General features: G+C 43.9%; 1 protein-coding gene across 1 annotated transcript in view; it reads left to right on the plus strand.

The window, feature by feature from the left end:
- Nucleotides 1-19161, plus strand: part of PELP1 (proline, glutamate and leucine rich protein 1) — a 400761-nt gene that overhangs the window by 135501 nt on the left and 246099 nt on the right. The window contains exon 11 of the mRNA XM_085639349.1: nucleotides 5441-5557. Within this exon, the coding sequence (XP_085495475.1) occupies nucleotides 5441-5557 (117 nt within the window). The remainder of the gene's footprint in view (nucleotides 1-5440; nucleotides 5558-19161) is intronic.

Raw genomic sequence — 19161 nt, forward strand, 5'->3', positions numbered from 1 at the left:
AGTCTTACCCCTGCTTAAAAAAATCGAATTGTGAAACTGCTCAATACACAGCTCTCTGCCTTTATCTCATCTAGGAACCTCCTGGACCATTCATAATGCGGGTTCAGGGAGGAGCATGGAACAGAGAGGGCTCTGGTCATGGCGGCAGAGGAACTTAGGAGAATCCTAAGTTCTGGGGGGGGATGGTGCCTTGATTTTATTAGATCTGTTGGCGGCCTTCAAAACTGTGAACCACAAAATGCTCTCCAACCGACTAGGAGAGCTGGGGATCCAAGACTGCCCTCACTCTGTCATCTTACAAAGCAAATAGAACTTTCTCTTAAACTGGGAGCCTCTAAATGTCTTTCAAACTGGCGTGGGGTGGCTCAGGGCTCCTCTCTGAGCCCCACACTTTTCAACGTAAATGTGGCTCCGTTGGCCTCGATCATTGGGCAGTTTGGGTTTTCGGCTGTCTCCTATGCAGACAACACACAAGTGGTGGTGTCAGTCTCAAGTGATGTGGAGGAGACAGCAGACTGCTTCAACTGTTGTATGACACAGGTAAATCAATGGCTGCAGTCTAACAGTTTGAAATTGAACGGTGATGCAACCAAAGTCATTCTGTTAGGATCAGATGCAGCCTTCTGGTCACCAAGATGGTGGCCTGCCAGTTTGGGCGACTGCCCTATACCAATCCCCAAGGTCAAAAATGTAGGGTTCATCAATCTGGTATTTAATAGTCAGATTAAAAAGATATCCTCCACCATCTGGCTCATTTTAAATATTATAAGAAGTATTCGTCCATTTATCCCCCCCCCCCCCCCCCCCCCCCCCGATGCACTAAAACACTAGTTACAGCCCTGGCCCTATCCAGATTGTACTATGGAAATGCCTTCTATATGAGGATCCAATCCCAGTACTTACTAAAACTGCAGCGACTGCAGCCAGATTAGTACTGGATATCCCTAGGTATGAGCCAGTCTCCCACAGATTGAGAGCCCTCCATTGGCTGCCTGTGGACAAAAGGATTACATTTAAATCACAGTGTCTGGCCTTTAAAGCTCTACATGGCATAGGACATCAGTTTTTGAAGACTAATCTGAACTGGTATGTGCGGCCAGAAGTCTAAGATCAGCCCATTCAAAACTGTTACAAACACCGAAGTTCAAGCGGCTCTGGTGAGGAGGAAGAAGTTTCCTCCTAGAGACAGTTAAAACCTGGAACCTTCTTCCTATCGCTATAAAGAGCAGCACGTCGCTTATGTCTTTTAGAAGGGCGATAAAAACATGGCTCTTTACTAATTAGGCAGCCGGTATATTATAACAGGATCACTTTGTCCTAACAGCTCTAGCGCCAAGACTCCTCCGGGGAATATATGACGTTACTTCGCATACCATTAGTGTGCATGTTTTTACTTCGTAATTACCAGTACTACGCATGTTTTCAGTGCGCATGCTTTTACTTCGCAAGTTCATTGAAATTAAATAAATATGCTTTTACTTCGCTTAACATTAGTACACATACAACTACAAAGCGTTTTTAGTTCGTAATAGGGGTTTTGGGTAGGGCAGTACTCGGGTATTATATTATTATTCATGTATTACAGTAAACACCCTTTTTAAAAAAATAAATACACACGTTGTGTAATCACTCTTCATATTTATTTCCTTTACCATTTAAATATATATGGCCATAAAAAAAACCAGTATTATTCTTATAAATAATACATTTAATAATTGTGTATTCATAAATCGAACATTAAACGTTTAAATCGGTATTCAATCAATTGTAAAATGCTTTATATGTCGACAATTTCTTTTCAATCTTAATTGTAGCACCTGCCACTATTTATACACATTAACATTTCTCATTTTAATCCCAAGAATACACTAAGCCTCAAACACTACTCTACCCTACACTACTCTAACACCTCTACACTACCCTAAACCCTAAAACACTACCCCTACACAACCGTCCCCCTTCCCCAGTCAGTGCCCTACACTCGAACACTACCCAGCACGACCCCACGACACTACCCTAAAAAACTACCCTACACAACGCCACTACCCTAATCCACAAATCACTACCCCCTGCACGACCTTTTCCCTTCACCCCCACTCCTGTCCTTACACTCAATCACTACCCTGTACAACCCACCCGACACGTCCCTAAACCCTAAAACACTACCCTACACAAAAACCACAGCACTACCCTAAATCACTACCCCCTGCAAGACCCTTCCCCTTCACCCAGTCTGCTCCCTACACTCAAAAACTACCCTCCATGCCCCCTACACTTCCCTAAACCCTAAAACACTACACTACACATACACCACAACACTACCCTAAAACACTACCCCCTGCACTTCCCTCCCCTGACCCCTAGACCTGTCCCTACTCCCAAACCCTACCCTTCACGACCCCCGACACTACGCTACACCCAAATACACTACTGTACACAACCCTACAACCTATTAGACTACCCCCTGCATGACTATTAAAAACTACACAGCCCCACTTACCTCTCTCTCCTCTTGGTTCACCTTCCACTTCTTCTGCTTCCAGCGTCAGAGTTACATGGCATTATTTGAAATCGGAAGCGCCTCCAAATGAAAATAACGATGTGGATAGCCTGCGAAGTTACGGTATTTGTGTCCATAGAAACAATTTTAAAACCGTGGTCAAACTTTTATATTAAACGTTGATATATATTTTGTGCATTTTAATACTCTAACAATACTGAAGTAATTTTTTTTTTTAAACTTACATGAATTGTGGTAATGGTATTTGCGCAGTAAACCATTTGCGAAGTAATGGTATTTGCGTACTAGTAGCATGCGTAGTAAAACATGCGAAGTAATCGTACCTGCGAAGTAAAAATGCGTAGAAACGGTAAATCGTAGTAGTGGCTGCGAAGTAAAGGTAGAAAACCGCCCGGGCATTTGTGCGCTATACAAATTTACCAATCAAGCACTGAAGAGAGGGCTTCAGCTCTCCTCCCCCACCTGAGGGGTGGGTTTGGCAGAGGTGGGCACTCCTTCTGGGCTGTGCTAATTTTTCCTGCCTGTCTTTCCGCCGAAAAGGAGGGGAGACAGGAAGGGGGCCTGCTCCTGATAGCAGGATAGGCTGGGGGTGGGTCACATTACAAAGGCTGCAAGGCCTTTGAAGCTCCCCTGCCACAGATGTCTCTTCCTGGCCTGGGGGAGGTGTGACCACCTCTGCACAGGAAAGGCTTTATTTCTGGGCTCGGGGAGCGAAGGCTCCCACCCCAGGGTTCCAGAAACATATCTTGTGGTGGCAGGCTGGTGTGTACCAGTCAGGGAACCCACCAGAGGCTGGTAGTTTTTCAGAGGCGCATCTCTAAGATGCCCTCTAAGTGCATTTTTCATTAAATCCCACAATGGCATCAGTGTGGGTTTAATGTGCTGAAAATAGTGATACCAAACTTCCCAGTTTTCAGTACAGCCATTATGGTGCTGTGGAGTTCGTTATGACAAACTCCCAGCACCATAAACTCTTAATGGCATTACTGCACTTATAATGTCTACGATTTGGTTTAGACACTGTAGGGGTACAAGGCTCATGCACCTGTACCCTCACCAATGGTATAGTGCACCCAGCTAGAGGGGCGGCTGGCCTATGCCAGGGCAGTGGGTTGTCGGCAGGGCACGCAGGGATGTGTGCCATGTCGACTTTAACTTTGTTCTGCACCAAAACACGCAGCCTGCAAATGGCAGTGTATGTATGTAAAGGTACATGGCCTCTACGGGTGGCACAATAGGTGCTGCAGCCCTTAGAGGCCTTCTCTGGCCACAGTGCCCTTGGTACCCATGGTACCTTTTACATGGGACTGACATGTGCCCAGAGTGGTGCCAATTTGGGGTACAAGGTACATTTTGGGAAAGAACACAGGTCCTGGGAACCTGATTGGCAGGGACCCAGGGCAGATAGTCAAAGTGCATCAGTAGTTAGGCAAAAGGTGGGGGGGTTACTGCAACAGAAACGCAGCTTCCTACACTTCTTTGTCAAATATTCCTTTAGCAGATATTTGTAAGGTTGCTACGAGGTCAAGACCACACATGGTCAATAAACATTACTTGCCTGGACATTCAATAGCTACACATGCTACAAATGAAAAATGTTACATACCTAGTAACATTATGTTTGGTACAGGAAGCTGGGGATGATCACAGAAGTTTTCATCATAGTTTTGTCCTAAAAAGCACAGTACCTACTACTGAGTGAAAAGAAAAAGGTGGAGTCCTTGTCATGGTTCATTGTGGGTTAAGGGTGAAGTCACAGCAGACCTTGTGACTCAAATATATTTTGAGAAAAACAACGTGCAAACCTCTGCAATCAACACGAGATCACAGGAGTATAAAGAGCATGTGACTCTAAAGCTCCACACACTAAGAGTAGATGGTTGCATGGTCCGAAACCTTTTCCTTATATTTACAGGTCTGACACTTGTTTGCCTCTGACTTTATTTATTGAACTCTGTTGGAGACTGTCTCGCGCCAGTGTTTTGTGTTTTATATACTTGGTACGCAAGTATCATTGACAAAGCATAGGATTTCATTGAGTGAATTCAACAAATGAGTTGGTGGGTTGTGGAGAGGATAGGAAAAGTTGTAGTTTCTTTATGTGAATATTTTCTTTAATAAGCTAATGGTCTGTTTGAAAGGCATTATTGGGCCTTCGTGTATTTTTGAGCTGTGGGTGATAGGGAAAAATGGAATGGTGGTCCATCCAGTCTGGGAGGTGGTTTTTATAGATTTTGACAAATTAGAAAGGGGATGGATAAGAGGAGAAGCTATAATATTTTGAGTGTGTGGTACACATGACTTTAGGGGTTTGTTGGGTGATAGGCACCCTGCTAAAGTGTTTGTGAGAGGTACTGCACTGTTTTCTATGAAGTCCTAAGAAGTGGTGGGTTACAGGTGTTTGTGAATGAGCTGTGACTAGTCTTTGGAATGGTGGAGAGGCACTCAGATAGGGTAAGCCGATAGGGTTTCAAAGTAGTTATTTGGGGAGGATGGTATGTTGTAATTGAGTTTTGGTGTAAGTACTGCAGAATCACATACCCTTCCAAGTGGTTTGTGATGAACAATATGTCCAGTTTGGTTTGTTTGAGTAGGTCTGTTGTACTTTTGTTAACAGAACAGTCACTATATATGGGCAAGTGTAAAAGATGTGATCAAGTATTAACCTGTAATATAGTGGTTTGTGTACATGGATTAGGGCAGCATGAATTGTAATGGGGTTTTGATTTTAAGATTGGAGTAATGATGGGAACCTACTACAAAGGTTAGAAAAGTATCATCTTGTCTACCTAGATCAAGTGATGCAGAGGTTTTGGCCCCTGTTTGGTCCTTTGTAAGGAAAACCCTACCCAAACACCTTTGTTGCTTTGTTGCCCTGTTCCTATAGTCAACTGCATTTCTTTTTTTTGTGTTCTACAGGTGTGGAGCTCGACTGGTACGCTTTGCCAGTGTCATATGCCGGCTTTTCTCACAAGTTCTGACTGCATGGAGTGTCTTGCGTGACTCTGCCATTCCTGGCCAGGAAAAGCCTTACAGGTGAGTGAGGAGATAATGATTAGTTGGTTGAGGGGCAGACTGATATAACTGTTAGTGGTCTCTGCAGCAGGCTGTTGGTGGCCAGAGACTTGGACGTTTGAACAAATGAACCCTCAGAGGGCACTGGCGACTGATTGAGCACATTTATATAGCTCAGTAGAGAACCAACTGTTCTAGATGGTCATGCTGATTATGGTAACATGTAGAGAAAGGCTGCAGAAATGACAATATAAGACTGTGTGAGGTGACATCACATGATAAGCACTTATTTGGCTTGAGAGCCCTTTTTGAAGTGCATGATCTTAGTGTTGTGGTAGGGAACCAGACAAGTGTTTAGACTTTGGGGCTTGAAAAATGGGCTTTCAGCCCAGCCAAAAGCAAATGAAACCGACCCCCAGGATATTGCAGCATAGATGTGCAGATTTTGCAACACAAAAATTGAAAGTTCTACGCATATGAGCTGCAGATTACACACTTTTGTATAGATCGCCATCTGGTGTTGGGCCCGGATGTTTGCAGTTTGTTTTTCCTCTTGGAAAGTCTTTGGACGTTACGAGGTTGGTGAATCCTCCTTTGGATCGTATTGCGCATGGGCTTCGGCTCCATCCTCAGATTGTTTTTTTTCCGCCATCTGGCTCGGATGTGATCTTCGCGCTCCGGTTCCGAACAGCTTCCAGTTCGACGATCGACGCGCAATCCTCACCCCAATCGCTGTATTGTTTCGTTCACGATCTCTTCAATCAACGTGCTTCTCATCGACACAAACCTTCGGTTCCAGTCGTCGACGGCGGCCTTCGGGCCTACCCAGGCTCCGGTCCCGGCTCATGGAAAGAACTCCATTCAAAAAGTGCCCTCAATGTGGGTCCAAATTTCCCCACACCGATCTTCATGAGGTATGCAACCTTTGCCTCTCCCCCAAACACGAGGCTCGAGACTGTCCAACCTGTAAGTCTTTCCGATCCAAAAAGACTATTCGGGACCGAAGAGCCAGAAGGAACATGGCACACTCCTCGACGTCCATTCCAGTCGACATCTTCGGAGACTACATCGACGATACGGAACATCATCGTACCGAAGAGGACCTCGTCAGCGCTTCCGAGGCCGACGAGTCAGATGTGGAGGACATCACCCCGGCGCAGAGGGTCGTGGGTACCGATCTACCCCCTCCCACACCCGCACCAACACCCAAAAAGGCTTCGGTCACGCCTTCGCCTCCGGGCCTAGGCAAGACCAGAGACACTGCTTCACACACCCCACCTTCGGGCCCGGTGAAGAAGCCAAGTAAACCTTCCGGCGGCTCGGGCTTGAGCCAGCCTTGCAGCATTGCCGAGAAACACACTTCAGCACCGAAAAAGAAGACGGCCTCCACCTTGACACAGAGCTCCGCACCGAAGCCCTTGGGGTCGAAACCCAGCTCTTCGGCACTGACGCCACTTTCGGAGCCGACCAAACCACACAAGGCCACCAACACTTCCAAGCCGAAGCACATCTCGGCGCCGACCAAGAGACCGGAGGGTCCCAAGCCGGGTTCTAAACAAACCGGCACGGAGAAACCTAGAAAATCATCAGCCCAACGCCTTCGACGCCAACGTACCAAATTACCTCACCAGAGTTTTTTACACCGGATCCCTTGCAAAAAACTCTTACCAAGGATCCAAAAACTGGACATTTGACACACACTACCAAGAAGAGACATTTGGAGAAGCCTGCTCAGTCTCCACCTCCAAAGAGGAAGGACTCTGCTACCTCTCCATTCAGAATACCTTCCCCTCCTCCTCCACCTCCTCCTCCTTCCCCACCTCCACCCCCTCCACCCCCACCTCATCGTTCTCCTACTCCATCTCCAGACGATGATGATCATGGGGACCCATATTATGATACAGGGGATGTGCCACAAGACCCCACCCCTACAGGATCTCCAGATCAATGGAACGATTACCATATACCAGATATCCCCAACGTCCCACAAGACGATATTTACCCCTCTAGACCATCTCCACCTGAAGATTCACTAGGGTTTAACCATCTTCTGCAAAGAGCAGCACATTATCATGGGGTGGACATGCATAATGACCCTGTGGAGGAAGATTTCCTCCTAGACACATTCGATACTACACAGAGGTCCACCTCCATACTGCCCATGCTCAAAGGGGTAGTAAAGCATGCGGCAGAAGTTTTTAAAGACCCAGTGAGAGCCAGGGTCCTTAACCCACGTATCAAAGTACAAACCTGCTCCCTCAGATCCCTCTTGCACCAGGGGACCAGCGCCACTAGATTCCTTAGTGGTCTCTAGGGCAAACTCGCAAGCGTCGGGTGATGCACCACCACCTGACAAGGAATCAAAATTGCTAGATGCTTCAGGCAAACTCACAGCATCCCAGGCCGCCAACATTATGGCGTATAGCAAACACTCAGGCACTGCTGGCCAGATATGACAGGGCTCATTATGACGAATTAGAGAGCATAATGCAACATCTCCCTGAAAAATATAAAAGTAAAGCCAACGAGTTGATTCAAGAGGGTAAAACAATCACAAACACCTCTATACGTTGTGCCCTAGACGCAGCAGACACGGCCTCCAGGGCTATTAACACCAGTGTCCTTCTCCGTCGTCATGCTTGGTTAAGAGTATCTGGGTTTAAACCAGAAGTACAAGCCCTATCCCTTTGACCAGGAACATCTATTCAGGCCAAAAGTCGATAAGGCCTTAGAAAAGATGAAAAAGGACATGGATACAGCAAAATCCATGGGGGCCTTACAGTTTCACCCGCCCAGACGCTCCTTTCGCCGCTCATCCTTTCGGAGTGCATCCAGAGGCTACTCCTCAGACACAGCGTCCACATCGTACACGTCCCCTACTCAGACCACCTTTACAAAAGGTTACCAAAGAGGCGGTTACAGGGGTAACCACAACAAGGGCAGAGGCAAAACAAACAACGCCTGTTCTGTCACACCTACTATCCAATGACTTCTCCCCGCTCCCCCCAGACCATTCCACTCCAGTCGGGGGCAGACTCACAAATTTTCTTCATGTCTGGGAGACCATCACCTCAGACAAATGGGTGACCCAAATAATTCAGTCAGGATACTGCCTGGAATTAACATCTGTAACCCCCCCCCCCCCCCCCCCCCCCACATTCCACCCAGACAACGCCCAATGTCACAAGAACATTCCACATTGCTAAAGCAGGAGGTAATCTCCCTACTACAAAAACAGGCAATAGAACACGTTCCTGTCAATCAACAAAATTTGGGGGTTTACTCCCTATATTTCCTAATACCAAAAAGGGACGAGACTCTACGACCTATTCTAGATCTCCGGCCCCTAAACACATACATACACTCAGACCATTTTCACATGGTAACGCTTCAGCAGGTACTTCTGCTCCTCTCCCATAACGACTTTCTCACCACACTGGGCTTGAAAGACGCATACTTCCACATTCCAGTACATCATGCTCACAGAAAGTACCTCAGATTTGTAGTGGACGGACAACACTACCAATTCAAAGTGCTCCCGTTCGGAGTCACAACAGCACCACAGGTATTCACCAAGTGGCTAGCAGTGGTGGCGGCACACCTCAGAAGACAGCACATTCATGTCTTCCCATACTTGGACGATTGGCTGATAAAAGCCACTTCATACAACCAATGTGTACACCACACCGCCACCACAATCCAACTACTTCACCAACTAGGCTTCACGGTGAACCACCAAAAGTCCCAGCTAACACCATCCCACATAAAACAATACCTTGGTGCCACCATAGACACCTCAAAAGCAATAGCCTACCCCTATCCGGCCAGGATTGCAAGCATTCTGGCTTTACGACAAAAATTCGTACTTTTACACTCCCTTCCAGCACGAGTGTTTATGCAACTGATAGGGATGATGGCCTCTTGCATTTTCATAGTGCCTCACGCAAGACTCCAGATGCGTCCACTCCAAGAGTGCTTAGCGCGCCAATGGAACCAGGCCCAGGGGCAACTGACAGATCTGGTGTTGGTAGACGGTCGCACCCATCGCTCTCTGCAGTGGTGGAACACCACAAACCTTTCCAAAGGTCGACCGTTCCTGGACCCGGTTCCCCAAATACTAACAACGGACGCATCGCTCTCCGGCTGGGGAGCTCATCTATTACACCTCACAGTGCAGGGCACATGGACACCACAACTAAAGTTACTCCATATCAACCATCTGGAGTTACTAGCTATCTTTCTAGCCCTGAAATCCTTTCAACCACGGATTTCAGGCAAGGCAGTCCTCGTTCGCACAGAAAACATGACGGCCATGTATTATATTCAAAAACAATGCGGCACACACTCTCCACAGCTCTCTCAATTAGCACAGAGCATATGGAGATGGGCAATTCCCCACAAAATCTTTCTCCTAGCTCAACATGTCCCAGGAGTCCAAAACACCGTGGCAGATCTGCTCAGCAGACAGACACAACAGATCCACGAGTGGGAACTTCACCCACTGGTTCTTCATCCGTTCTTTCAAATGTGGGGGCATCCACAGATAGACCTCAACAGCACTCCCTCACACTGATCCTAGTAGCTCCAACGTGGGCCAGACAACCGTGGTACACCACGCTGCTGGAACTCTCGGTAGTACCACACCAAAAGCTACACCTCTCACCATGTCTCCTAACCCAGAACCATGGAGAGATCAGGCACCTGGACCCAGCGCAGCTCAACCTTGCGATCTGGCTCCTGAAATCCTAGAATTCGGGTACCTAAACCTTCCCCCTGACTGTATGAATGTCATCAAAGAAGCTAGACATCCTACCACTAGAGCCTGCTACGCTGCCAAGTGGAAAAGATTTGTTGTTTATTGCCATAACACAATCAATCCTCTAGACGTGTCTATACAACACATCATATGCTACTTACTCCACCTACAAAGGTGTAATCTAGCCTATACCTCCATTCGGCTACACCTCGCAGCAATTGCAGCTTACTTGCAAAACAGGCAGCACCTATCACTTTTCAGAGTACCTGCCATTAAAGCCTTCATGGAAGGCCTCAAAAGAATAATTCCCCCCAGAGTACCAACCTCACCTGTGTGGAACTTAAATATCATGCTCACAAGGCTGATGGGGCCTCCCTTCGAACCTTTGCATAAATGCGAACTGCAATTCCTCACATGGAAGACAGCTTTCCTGGTAGCCATCACTTCCCTTAGAAGGGTCAGTGAGATGCAAGCACTTACCATACAAGAACCTTTTCTTCAAATGCACCAGAACAAGGTTGTTCTCCGTACCAACCCAAAATTCCTACCTAAAGTCATTTCCCCTTTTCACCTAAACCAATCTGTAGAATTACCAGTATTTTTCTCGCAACCTCAGACCGTTGCAGAAAGGGCTCCGCACACGCTAGATGTCAAACGAGCCTTACTTTACTATATCCAAAGAACACAACCTTTCAGAAAGACCAAACAACTGTTTGTCTCTTTCTCTCCACCACACAAGGGCAACCCCACCTCAAAATCAGGGATAGCTAGGTGGATTGTAAAATGCATCCAGATTTGCTAAAACAAAGCAAAACGAACGCTCTCAGTTCCCCCTAAAGCCCATTCTACACGGAAGATCGGGGCTTCCATGGCTTTTCTAGGGAACATCCCACTAGATGATATCTGCAAAGCAGCTACATGGTCAACACCGCACACTTTCACTAAACACTATTGTGTAGATGTGCAAACCAAGCAACAAGCTAGTGTGGGCCAGGCTGTACTAAAAACACAATTTCAAACCACTGCAACAGATACCGTTGGTCGCCGCTAAGGTTGGGAACTGCTATATAGTCTATGCAAAAGTGTGTAATCTACAGCTCCTATGCCTCGAACGAAATATGCTACTTACCAGTATGCATCTGTTCGTGGCATGTAGAGCTGCAGATCTACACACGCCCACCCGCCTCCCCGGCTACCTGTATCTGTTCCAGTCTATCTTATTTAGATACAACACACATGGGTTTATTCACTGTTGTTACTACGCTCCATCTTTCCCTGCTGGCGAAAAACAATCTGAGGATGGGGCTGAAGCCCATGCACAATACGATCCAAAGGAGGAGTCACCGACCTCGTGACTTCCAAAGACTTTCCAAGAGGAAAAACAAACTGCAAACATCCAGGCCCAACACCAGGTGGCGATCTATGCAAAAGTGTGTAGATCTGCAGCTCTACATGCCAAGAACAGATGCATACTGGTAAGTAGCATATTCCTTTTGAAGCATTTTATTTTGCGCTGATTTGCTTCACAAAATCTAAATTTTTCTCCCTTTCTTTCTGGCTGCCTGCTGCCATTGCTTCCTCCTTTGCACTGAACTTGTCCTCTCCACCACCTACACTTCCCTGTTGATCCAAACAACAACACAATAGAAATTATGGAAAAGCCTCATTTTATTGTTCACAATACCAAATATTAGGGAGTTGGCAGATTTCACAAATCGTGAAATGTTGGACTGTGTGTGTGTGTGTATGTGTATGTGTATACATATATATATATATATATATATCCTTTTCTTCCAACACGGCTCCAGTAAACGAGAACCAAGGGATGGACACAGACCCAGAGTAAGTGCTTAAAGTGATTTATTGTCCAGAAGTCGTCGATACGCGTTTCGGCTCGGGAGAGCCTTGTTCACTCGACATGGTAACATAAAGTGCACATATTTAAAGTGACAGTGCATACATGCGTCATACCCCACGTGGTCAAACTATGGATAGACATAGAAGAGATACACGTAATGCTATCAAATAATCAATCAGCTTGGGGTAAAATCATCAATCATGTGCAAAATTCAAAGTACATTGAAAATTTTAAAACAGAAACCTATTGTTGGAATAGAGCAGCACAACATGGTAATAAATGAACCAAATTCTACCCCAACAAATGGAGATGGCGGCATGTAAGATACAGAATATATAGTGTATGGGGGTTTGCTTGTACATCCAAAAAAAATATAAATGTAAACAATCTCAGCCTCAAAATATCGTGTAAAATACGGAATAGCAAGCCTGGGCTGTGAGAGTATCCCGGTAGACTTGAAAAAGCTTAGAGCTTTAAACCTGTGACAAGTAGCGTAACAACAAACTGCATGAACTACACTCGAATATAATTTCTAAGCATGGGTGAAGTTCCCATCATAGTCATATGAAGGTGAATACCCTGGATTAGAACCCGCAGATAAAAAAGGGGGGGGGGGGGGCCATGGCATCGCCATAATAAATGTCAGTTTCAGAGACAGAGCAACTAGTAAAGGACCCACATACATATTAGCCACTATACAATACAGTCTTCAATGTATAGTGAAAATAAGGACATAATATGTCCGTATGGTTAGAGACACTGAAGGTGCTTGTCATGTGTATCATGGCAAACCTAAACCTGTAAGGTATCCAGATACATCACCACTCGTAATAAGGTGGAAGATGTATAAGTGTGCAAAATAGCAAAAGTGCATATATAAACATATAAATATATAAATATATAAATAGGCAATATAAATATATAAATATATACATATAAAACCATATGCATTAAGAACAAAATGGACCTTGTAACTTAATAAGGATAAAACAGGTTAAAAATCTACCGTAAAATCAGTAAAAATACAGTGTCAGTAACCTAAAAGACATAATAAAGATAGAATATCAAGTCAATAAATGAGAGACATGAATGTGGCTAGCATGTGAGGTTGCAGATAACAGATGGGATGCCATGGACCAGGTAATCTATAGGCATGTGTACAGATCTTCAGTCACATTCAAGCCATTAGGGTGCTTAGTGTCGAGTTGTAATATATATCTTGTCTCGAGTTTTCTGAGTTTATATTCGCGGTCTCCACCTCTTCTACTGGGAGGTACAGCATCGATTACAAAGTAGTTGAGACCTTTGTTGTTAGATTGATGGAATTTCTTAAAATGTCTGGCCACAGGATAAGTGCTATCTTCATTCGAGATTGCGCGAAGGTGTTGAAGAATGCGCTTGTGGACCTGGAGTTTAGTACTCCCTATGTATTGGAGTTTGCAGGGGCAAATCAAGACATAGATGGCAAATTCGGTCTTGCACGTCAGGAGTTTGGTAATTTTGAATGCAGATTGACAAAAAGGGGTGGTATAGGATAGTGTGTTAATCCCATGAGAGCAAGCTTTGCAGGTTCTGCATCTAAAAAAGCCTTTGTGTTTGCAGCCACGAGGTTTTTTCCATGATCTCTGGGTCGGTCGACACCAGACAATCCCTCATGGATGGGGCCTTACTGTAGGTAATGGACACCCTCTGCGGTAGCAGGGGTCCAATAACCGGATCACATAATACTAAGGGCCAGCAGGTTTGTACAATCTTATGTATGGCTCTGTGTTGTTTACTAAAACTCATGATGAGGCGAAAATCAGGTTTGAGTTTAGTGATGTTAGTGGTGTCTAAGGTCTCAAGGTGTGTCAAAGAGCGTTTATCATGAAGGAGAATGTTCCTATCAATACCGGAGGTTTTGGAGATGGCAGAATCAATAACATTTAGTTGGTAACCTCTAGCGAGAAATCTGGCTTTACTCGATTCTTGGGCAATAATAAGGTCAGTGCTGTTGCTACATACTCGCTTCAGACGGAGCATTTCTCCATAAGGAATGCTCTTAATGAGGTGCTGGGGGTGAGAACTCTGAGCGTGAAGAATAGAATTACCCGCTGTTGCTTTCCTGTATAATCGAGTCTCAAGTCTATCATTGAGCACATATATTTGTGTGTCCAAGAAATTGACAGTAGTGTCACTAACATTGACCGTGAAGTGCAGATTTAGATGGTTACAGTTTAAGTTGTTGACAAACTCTAACGCCTCTTCAATGTTACCCTTCCAGACCACAAATAAGTCGTCAATATAGTGCAGCCATATCACAATGTTGTTCTCCATAACCTGTTTGTACCTGATGTTGAGGACCAGCTCTTCCCACCAGCCCATGTGTAGACAGGCGTAACTGGGGGAGAAGCTGGCCCCCATGGCTACACCTCTGGTCTGTTGAAATAACAGATTGTTGAACATAAAAATGTTATGTGTGAGACAAAACTCAATCATTGATAACAGCATATCATTATGTGCCTGATATTCAACCTCACGTTGTGCAAGAAAGAATTTAATTGCATTGATACCGTCAGTGTGCTGGATGCTGGTATACAGCGAGGAAACATCTAGTGCCAGCATGAGAAAGTCTTTTTGCCAAGTGAACCCCTGAATTTTCCTTAAAAAGTCACTAGTATCGCGAACATACGATGGCAGTTCTTTGACAAAATCCTGAAGAAAGTAGTCAATATAGATGGAAGTGTTTTCAAGAAGGCCTTCTTTTGCAGTAATGATTGGTCTTCCTGGCGGGTTGACCATATCCTTGTGTACCTTGGGGATGAAGTAGATACTGGGAATTGTAGGATTTTCTTTTCTCAAAAATTTAAATTCATCTTCGCTGATAAGATCTTTTTTTCTCCAGCCAGCAAGTTTGTTGTAATATTCCTGGTACATGGATTTGAGATGAGCCGTATTAGTGCGACTGTAACATTCTCTATCATTCAACTGTCTGAAAGCTTCATTGTGGTAATCTTCCTGTGATAAAAGGACATATATATATATATTCACTGAAAAAACCATAGGTTTCACACATGTTATAGTTAGCGGAAATTTTACTGATAAAAAACCAATGAAATTCCCCCGTTATAGTTAGTGCAGGCAACTATAACTCACGCGACCGCAATCCTCTGCTGATGCTAATACTGTATTTAGACACTTATTTGCCCATGTCTTCTTCCATACATTTTTAGCTATACATATATTACAAATATTTTTTTTTCATAAAGACACATATGTCATCAGCAGAAGATTGCGGTCGCGTGAGTTATAGTTGCCTGCACTAACTATAACGGGGGAATTTCATTGGTTTTTTATCAGTAAAATTTCCGCTAACTATAACATGTGTGAAACCTATGGTTTTTTCAGTGAATTTGCAAGGTTTTTTAAATGCTAATTCCTAACTATAACGTGGGTGAAACCTATGGTTTTTTCAGTGAATTTGTACGGTTTTTTAAATGCTAAGTTACTTTACGCCATTCGTGGCGTGCACGCCCACTTAACGCAGTTCGTTCCGTGCACGCACGGTGCGCTTCACGCACCGTGCACGCACAGTGAGCACGCGGTGCGCTTCGCGCACCGCGCGCCCACTTTACGCAGTTAGTGCAGTACACGCAAGGTGGGCACGCGGTGCGCGTAGCGCACCGTGCGCACATGGAGGACATATTATGCGCTTCCTTGTGATAGGTAATCTGTTAAATTTAATTTGTAAGTGATGACAATAATACGCCATGCACAGTGTTTGTTTTTTTTTTTTTTATTAAAATTTTTAGCGTAAGCGCACCGTACGCGTACGGTAAGCGTAATCGGCGAAATTTTCAAAAAATAAAAATTTACCGTTTTTGGCCTTAGGGGATCTTTGAGGACTCAACTAACATGGCTATGTGCATGGGCGCTGTCTAAACAGCCCCTTTATATGTTTTTTGCCTTTGTTTACAGCCCCCCCCTCAGAGTGCGAGAGAGAAAATGGCGGCCGCCGCTTCCTGGTTTCGACCGATTCGAATGTTTACTTAGATGTAACAGCCAATCAGAATCGCGCACGCCACCGTACGCGTACGGTAAGCTTACGGTAAGCGTACCGTAAGCTGGCTCAGATATATATATTGATTTAAAGGCTATTTTCTCAGAATCTACTGAACAGATTTACACCAAACCTACAAAAGGCACTTCCTTGACCTGAGGACTACCTCTCTGCCAAATTTCTAGTAATTCTGTTCAGCCGTTCGGGCTGTAGCCCTGTCTAAAGGTCCTATGGAAAAATGCATGGGAAAAACGCGTTTTGGGACCCCCCTTTTATCTCAGCCCCCGCTTGACGAATCCCCCCGAGACTTTCAGGGTAGGAGCGGAGCGTAGCGCCCCACCTATTTTGAGAAATACGCGAGGATTCGTCGACCGGCGCCAAAGTTATTCAAAATAGAATGTTGCGGATTTCCTATGGAAACAGGGTCCTAACTATAACTACCTACTGGCGACCGCCAGTAGGTAATATATATATATATATATATATATATATATATATATATATATATATATATATATATATATATATATATATATATATATATTCAGTGAAAAAACCATAGGTTTCACACACGTTATAGTTAGGAATTAGCATTTAAAAAACCTTAGAAATTCAGTGAAAAAACCATAGGTTTCACACATGTTATAGTTAGCTGGACATTTTACTCGTAAAAAACCAATGAAATTCCCCCGTTATAGTTAGTTCAGCTAACTATAACTCGCGCGCCCGCAATGCACTGCTCATGACGTCACATATTACATCACTCATGACATGGTCAGTGACATCACTGATGACCTCACTGATGACATCATCCTTGTGATAGAGTGGCAGACCTCCTCTTCCCCTAATAAAACCTTTGATACACACATTCAAAAATAGAGACTAAAATTTACAAAACAATGGACATACCAATAACAGTTACAACAACCTCTTCAGTAATTCTAAGATCCACATACACATCCACTCATTCACCAACAGTCCAATACAGTCACTCATACATGTACTCACTTATCATATGTACTCATACACCTATACATCCTGTTACACAATGCCACTCATCCATAGAGCTACTCACACACATAGTCACTCATGCTAATAAAGAATCAAACATACATTTACTTGCATATACAGTTATACACACACCACCACACTTACTTCTACGGAAACTTACACATACTTAGTCTTTTAAACAATTACTTATAGAAATACATACTTATTCATACAGGAACTCTTTCAATCTCTCACTCTCACATATACTCACATATATAAACCAATAGTCACATATACTAGTTTAAAACATATGTAGTTACTCATAAAGACACTATTGAGACAGTCATTCACTCACTAACACACCCATACACACACTCATCCACCCATGCAGTCCTGCACACATGCTCTGTTCAACACATACAAACAGTGAGTCACTCATTCATGCACCTATGCACTACGTCATACCCCCCACCGAACCATGCAGACGCTCATACTGATACTCAAAAAACCAACTAATAACCTATATAGACACCCATGTAGCTACTCTCCAACCCATGCAGCCACTTATACACAAAGTGAGAGACTGATACAGATATTTACATATATAAACATTACACACTAAGCCATGTATTCACTATGAAACACTTAATCAGTCAGTTACACAATCAATTTTTCAAAAAGAAATCATCCATTTAGACAGTAATATACCCATTTATTCTTCCATCGACCTTGAGATATACATATATAAAACATATTTAATTTTCAGAAAAACACACATTAACTGAATGATGTCATCAGTGATGTCATCAGTGATGTCATTTGAGATGTCATCAGTGATGTCATGAGTGATGTCACTGACCATGTCATGAGTGATGTAATATGTGACGTCATGAGCAGTGCATTGCGGGCGCGCGAGTTATAGTTAGCTGAACTAACTATAACGGGGGAATTTCATTGGTTTTTTACGAGTAAAATGTCCAGCTAACTATAACATGTGTGAAACCTATGGTTTTTTCACTGAATTTCTAAGGTTTTTTAAATGCTAATTCCTAACTATAACGTGTGTGAAACCTATGGTTTTTTCACTGAATTTCTAAGGTTTTTTAAATGCTAATTCCTAACTATAACGTGTGTGAAACCCATGGTTTTTTCAGTGAATTTGCAAGGTTTTTTAAATGCTAATTCCTAACTATAACGTGTGTGAAACCCATGGTTTTTTCAGTGAATTTTCAAGGTTTTTTAAATGCTAAATTTTTTTTTTCTTCTATTTTTTCTAACATATTTTTATTTTAATTTTCTTACCTTTTATAAAGACTATGATTAAATTTTTAAAATTCTTTAATATGTTTTTTTTTATATATTTTTTAAAATAAACATGTAAAATTTATTTGCAGTACTTTTTTTCTATTTTTTTAAAATTTTTTTAGTACGCGTACCGTAAGCTCACGGTAAGCGTACGGTTTACGCAACGTCCGTAATTTTCCTACGCTGCTTGCGTATAGTTACGCAATTTGCGTAGCCGCGCGTACTCCGCGTGGGACGCGTACGCGTGTACGCTACACGCGCACGTTACGCGGAAGTGCCGGGAGTGACTGTTATGCGCATGCGCGCAAGCGCGTGTCTTTTTTACGCGCATGCGCACTTTTGACGTAAGCGTACCGTAAGCGTACCGTAAGCGTACGGTAGGTCATGTGATCATGAAACACAACTTTTGATTGGTTGAAACTACTTTCAGTTCTAGAACTCTCCTACACCACACCCATTCCCCTCATTTCTGCTTGTGATCCCTTGGGAGAAGGAGCTGGTTTGTCTTTGGGATACGATGGCAGAACAGCAGAGCTCTTCTGAGAGTGAGGCTAGCACTAGCAGCACTGTCTTGAAGCAGAGATCGAGGAAACAAAAGCCCTCTTATGTATGGGATTATTTTACTTTTCCTGAAGGCCAGCAAAAGGTAAATGCACCCTTAGTGACTTGTAAGCTGT

Source organism: Triturus cristatus, chromosome 12 (assembly GCF_964204655.1).
Source record: "Triturus cristatus chromosome 12, aTriCri1.1, whole genome shotgun sequence".
In the NCBI taxonomy this organism is placed as follows: domain Eukaryota; kingdom Metazoa; phylum Chordata; class Amphibia; order Caudata; family Salamandridae; genus Triturus; species Triturus cristatus.